The 5,350-nt window shown below is 40.8% G+C and overlaps 1 protein-coding gene across 2 annotated transcripts in view; it reads left to right on the plus strand.

Moving 5' to 3' along the window:
• LOC135475127 (trifunctional purine biosynthetic protein adenosine-3-like) overlaps positions 1 to 4,938 on the plus strand; it is a 22,236-nt gene extending 17,298 nt beyond the window's left edge. For both annotated transcript variants that reach the window (XM_064754885.1, XM_064754887.1), the window contains exons 17-21: positions 407 to 514; positions 2,059 to 2,195; positions 2,488 to 2,605; positions 3,457 to 3,596; positions 4,311 to 4,938. In XM_064754885.1, coding sequence (XP_064610955.1) covers positions 407 to 514; positions 2,059 to 2,195; positions 2,488 to 2,605; positions 3,457 to 3,596; positions 4,311 to 4,496 — 689 coding nt within the window. In that variant the 3' untranslated portion in view covers positions 4,497 to 4,938. The remainder of the gene's footprint in view (positions 1 to 406; positions 515 to 2,058; positions 2,196 to 2,487; positions 2,606 to 3,456; positions 3,597 to 4,310) is intronic.
• Positions 4,939 to 5,350: the final 412 nt, after the last annotated feature.

Consider the following 5,350-nt stretch of genomic DNA (forward strand, 5'->3'; position numbering starts at 1 on the left):
TGTGGGATAGGTAGTGGATCATAGTCTCAGTGGTTAAAGTGCTTGCTTTTTCTGTCACTAGGACTCAGGAGGTGGGTGTTCAAACCTGGCATTGCACATTGAATTTGTGGATTCTCAGCTCTCACTTCATGTGTAAAACGTGGGAAAGTTTGTCAGTAACTTGCCAAAGGTCAGCGGTTTAACCCAGGCACTCTCGTTAAAGGGTTAATGGGTATTATCTCTGTGTCAGCCGGTCTGTCCAGCAATAAAATGCCATGTAGGTCCTGCCTCAAAGCCAGCAGCATTTGAGAGATGTTCACACCAACCAACATGCATTAACATCCAAAGCCTTTAGTTGTTGTTGTTGAAGAATTACGATGTATTTTTGTGTTAACTTTTATAAGACTCCCACTTCTTATTTCTGTAGGAGAGACAAAAGTGAGAATTCAACACCTGAAGGAAGCTTTGGAGGGAGCATGGCCTAGCGAACAACCAGTCAGGAAGAAACGTGTAGGGGTACTGATCTCTGGGTCAGGTAAGTCTTAGGGTCAGGCAATAGAGCATGGCCTAGCGAGCAACCATTCAGGAAGAAACATGTAGGGGTACTGATCTCTGGGTCAGGTAAGTCTTAGGGTCAGGCAATAGAGTGACCAGGGATGCATCCCTAACCAGGTCATACCGAGTCTGAAAATAGTAATTAGTGGTCCAGGTGTCATTTCTGGTGTGTTATTCACAGTGCTTGTATGAAGCAGGAGACAGAAATACAGTGTCTTGATATTTATTTTATTTTATTTTTTTTGTACTGGGAACAAACCAACCAGTAACTGTTGCACATGCATATAGCCCTGATTTGACCCAGTCGGCTTCACTGTGCCTAGTGTACAGGTCAGATTGAGGTATATTGTACTGTTTTGGTGGTCATCTTTATGGGGAGTCATCGTAAGATTTTCCGCATGTTTTCAATGATAACCGCTTTATAGCCGGTAAACATTTACAGATAAATGAACATTTCTTGTGACTCATGAGACACAAATTCATGGAAATTTTTTTTAGAATGCTGTAGCTAAAGAGAAATCAACAAAATCAGAAAAAGTGTATATAGAGCATCCATTTTATTGATGGATTAGGATTGTGTAATTCAGAAATCAGAAGGTATAAGATGGGAACATAAGATGGAAGCGTCACCGTGAAGACTTCAAGATCGATTATGTTTACTTACTGCAGTTGAATTCAACTTCAAACTGAGTAAACTACTTACACGTTTCTTTTGGTACATGAAAATATAACTTATATTTAAGTATGCAATAGTGGGAACAGCTGTAGGGTGGCTAGGCTGATGGGCTGCTTTTTTCTAATGTTTTTGGGCTAACCTACATGTACTCAAAACATGAAAACAGATAACTTGACTGAAATTACAGAAGGTGAAGTACTAGTATTTGGAAAATATTATTGTCCAAAAATATTAGAGTCAGCAACAGGGAATGTAATGTCAAACAAAATGTTAGGGGTGGTATCTTAAAAAGTACTGCTGCAGGTATTGAACTTGGGGTTTGTACACATGTAGAGCACAATAATACAAGGGGGATAATCCAGACTTGATTCTGTGTGTTCATATTAAATACTGTAAATTACCAAATCCCTAACTACTGTATTGTGTATTAATATCAAAGTTAAACAAAATGTTATGGGTGGTATCTCAAAAAGTACATGTATTGACCTAAAGTTTTACATGCATATAAAGCACAATGACACAAGGAGGATGTTCCATCACTGATGCTCTGTGTGCATGTTAATTACCATAAATTACCAAATTCACAATTTCAGTACGTTATTTATTGAGCTGAAGGTTTGCATTCATGTGTCTCCTACAGTCGAACTGTTTCCTACCATTCTAAATTTTGATGGATCTGAGAGTCCATTGGCTATGATATGAGAAATTAGTAAACCCTTCCCCAATAAACATGTTACGTCTTGTTATTTAAATGGAATAACCAAAGTTAAAAACAAAACTAAACTTATAGTTTAATTAATGAGAATTTACATGTAGCACCAAATCTTATGAAGCATCGTTTCCACCAGGTACAAACTTACAGGCATTGATAGACCACGTCAAATCCGCTGGGAGTGAGGCAGCGGCTGAGATTGCCCTTGTCATCTCCAACAAGGCTGGAGTGGCTGGCCTGGATAGGGCAGAGAGAGCAGGCATTCCCACACAGGTGAGCAGGCATACACACAGGTGAACATCCATTGCCACTCAGGTGAGCTGGCATTTCCTCAAAAAGTGAACAGGTGAATCTGCTGAGAGTGAGAGGGTGGTGTGAGGTGTGGAGATGTAACCTGACATGTATGATGACCAGGTAGTGATCTAAAGTCATCGCACTGCTGGCAAAAATTTTCGGGCAAATGACATTCTAGAATGCCTACAGTACTGCTCATGAATGTCACACTGAGTTCTCCTCGGTGTCACTTGTAGTCTTTATTCTCATTGTCTTATCATGATTTGTTCAGGTGATCAGTCATAAGTCCTATGAGTCGCGCGAAGCCTTTGACAGAGCGGTAGACAAAACATTGCGGGATGCAGACGTTGAAATTGTGTGTTTGGCAGGGTTTATGCGAATTTTGTCAGGTAAGTTTTGCTGTGATTATCAAAGACTTATTTGCAAATGTTGCCTTATTGTTTCCTTAAGGGATACATGAAATGCTTTGGTTTTCTTTCTTAATGTGCAGGTTATCACGTGTAATAACATATAACAGTACAAACAAAGTTTTCACATTTTGCTTTTGGGGGTGAACAAGGCTGCAGAGTACAGTTTTCTGAAGGCCCCAGCAGTCAGTCCGGAAATTAAGTATCTTGCAGAGTTGATGTCAACAATGATCCCTGTTTAAAAAGAACTGGGGTGGACAGACTCAATGGGTCTGGCCGAATTGGGGCGAGGCTATGGTAAACAGACAGAATGGGGGCGAGGCTATGGTAAACAGACAGAATGGGGGCGAGGCTATGGTAGACAGACAGAATGGGGGCAGGTGTAGGGGCACAGAGGGCGTTAAGCGGGCCCAAGGAAGCCATGCAGAATCTTTGTACATGTCATCTTGCCCACAATGCAACCACTCAGTTCACTAGGCTCGGGTCACCTCAAGGTTACCAAAATCCAAAATTAAATTTTTTTAGCAAAAATTCTGGGGCATAATTTTCTTCGTTTGGCATAGAAACATAATCATTGTTTTGTAGTTCCTTTTCATGTAACCTTTAAATGCTTTTTTGCTGGTGGTCTATACTTGGTAAATTTTGAGAGTTCTCACACCATACGGTGGCTCACTCTCAAAGTTGCCATCCCGTGACAAGTAGATGGACAAGAAAATGCTGGAACCAAACCCAGAATGATGGTAACATTTTATGTGGTTTTCTCCTTGACTCTCTTATTTACTGTTATTGTTTATTATATATGTAAAGCTCTGTTTGATTGGAAATATTTTCAGGTGAATTTGTGGGGAAGTGGCGTGGACGGATGTTGAATATTCACCCTTCTCTCCTACCCTCCTTCAAAGGGGGTCATGCACACAGAGACGTTCTGGCCGCAGGTGTCCGCATTTCAGGATGTACTGTTCATTTTGTGGCTGTAAGTTTTGGGTTTATCGTAGAACTGTGCTTTAATCCTCAGAACATTGCCAGTTTGATATTTGTGGCGTTTGTGGCGTTTGTGGCGTTTCATATTTTCATAAACAGATACGTTAATCAGATGGGTTGAAGACTGTGTTGGTGTTGAAGTCTCTTAACGCGTGGTATCAGGTTGTATCATTAGTTTCTTTATGGTGGTCAGAAGATAGCCTATTTAAATTCTGTCAGCGTTTTAAAAATGCATATAAAGTTGAAGATTATCTACAGTAACTTCACGTGGAAATTTTCTTTACAGTCACAAATTTTTCTTCCTTTGTTGTCTACTCTGTGTTATCTCTGGACATCAGTGTCCTTAGAGGTTTAGGCTTGATATGAGTACATACCAGGCGCAAGGTATTATTGATCTATACTCATTCAGTATTTATGCTATATGTAGCTGCCATGGCAATAATAATTGGAACCCCACTACTATGACAGTGTTCTAGACGTGCATTCATTGCGGCGGTCTTTTTTTCATACAGGTGAAATCTTATCCAGTGATTTCATTGTATCCATGATGTCACACTTTGTGTATTTGGTATTTTGTATTCTCTGCAGACTTGATCTCCCCCACAGTGGTAGCAGGGTCTGTATATGACAACAGGGATAAACGGGCATATACATCGGCCAATCAGCTTTCACAACAGGTGCAAGCTTAATTTATTTGTTGTTTCAGGAGGAGGTGGACGCCGGCGCTATTGTGGCTCAAGACTCAGTACCGGTGTACCCGACTGACACAGAGGAGAGCTTAGCCGAAAGGGTGAAGACTATAGAACATGTCGTGTACCCTCGAGCCCTCGATCTAGTGGTCAGGGAACAGGCTGTTTTGGGACCTGACAATAAGATTATCTGGAAAAGTTGAAACTTTTCATTTTTTCATGGATCATCTATCATTGGAACTGGAATACTCCTCAGTCGGTTGACAGAAGCTGAATGTGTTCATGATGGAAGTGTTTTTACCCTACTGAAGTCACTGAGGAATAGAACCAGAATATATTCTCAATCGACCAACCATGTTTTTTGTCTCATCCAGCCACCAATTAGAATTTCTGTTGTATCTTACTTTGGGCATGCGGAGAAACACCCAGATGAAAAAGTATTGTCAGTATGGCGGTCCAAAAGTGACTCTTCGTCTGTGTGTGTGTGTATTTCTGCACAAGTCTTGCTGTAGAATGTAATGCGAGGGTGATACACGTATTCGCTGTTCTTCAAGGCCTCCAGGGCTAACACGCTGACATATTGGTACCTTATATGCTCACGCAATGGTACATATATCTTCTTTGCTTGAATTAAATGCTGTGTTCTCCCGGTTTAATATCTGAGTTATTATTCGGCATTAGTGTCGTTTTCCAAGTCTCTTATAGAAAGACAATCCTAGTCTGCGAAAGTATGGCATACAACGACCCTAGTTAAATTATGAGGTTCCGTCTAACTTCACAGTAAAGCAAGATTCACAAGAAACGATTTGCCCGATAGACTTGACGAATTCATTCGATTCCCAACGTGAGAACGGTCACTTGAATTAAGTCAAGAACTGCAAATAATATAAAATAAGGAGAGCTTCTCTTCTCTTCGGTCGACCTGTCGATAGGACAGCCACTCCGTGTGAGCAAGGCTGAAGGAGAAGGAAGTCGTTCACACGTCCATTATCGTTGAAGTCCTTATAATGGAATTTGCCCTACTGAAAACAGTCCATGAAACAATGATGTGGCACAA

This window comes from Liolophura sinensis, chromosome 9 (assembly GCF_032854445.1).
Source record: "Liolophura sinensis isolate JHLJ2023 chromosome 9, CUHK_Ljap_v2, whole genome shotgun sequence".
Lineage (NCBI taxonomy): Eukaryota > Metazoa > Mollusca > Polyplacophora > Chitonida > Chitonidae > Liolophura > Liolophura sinensis.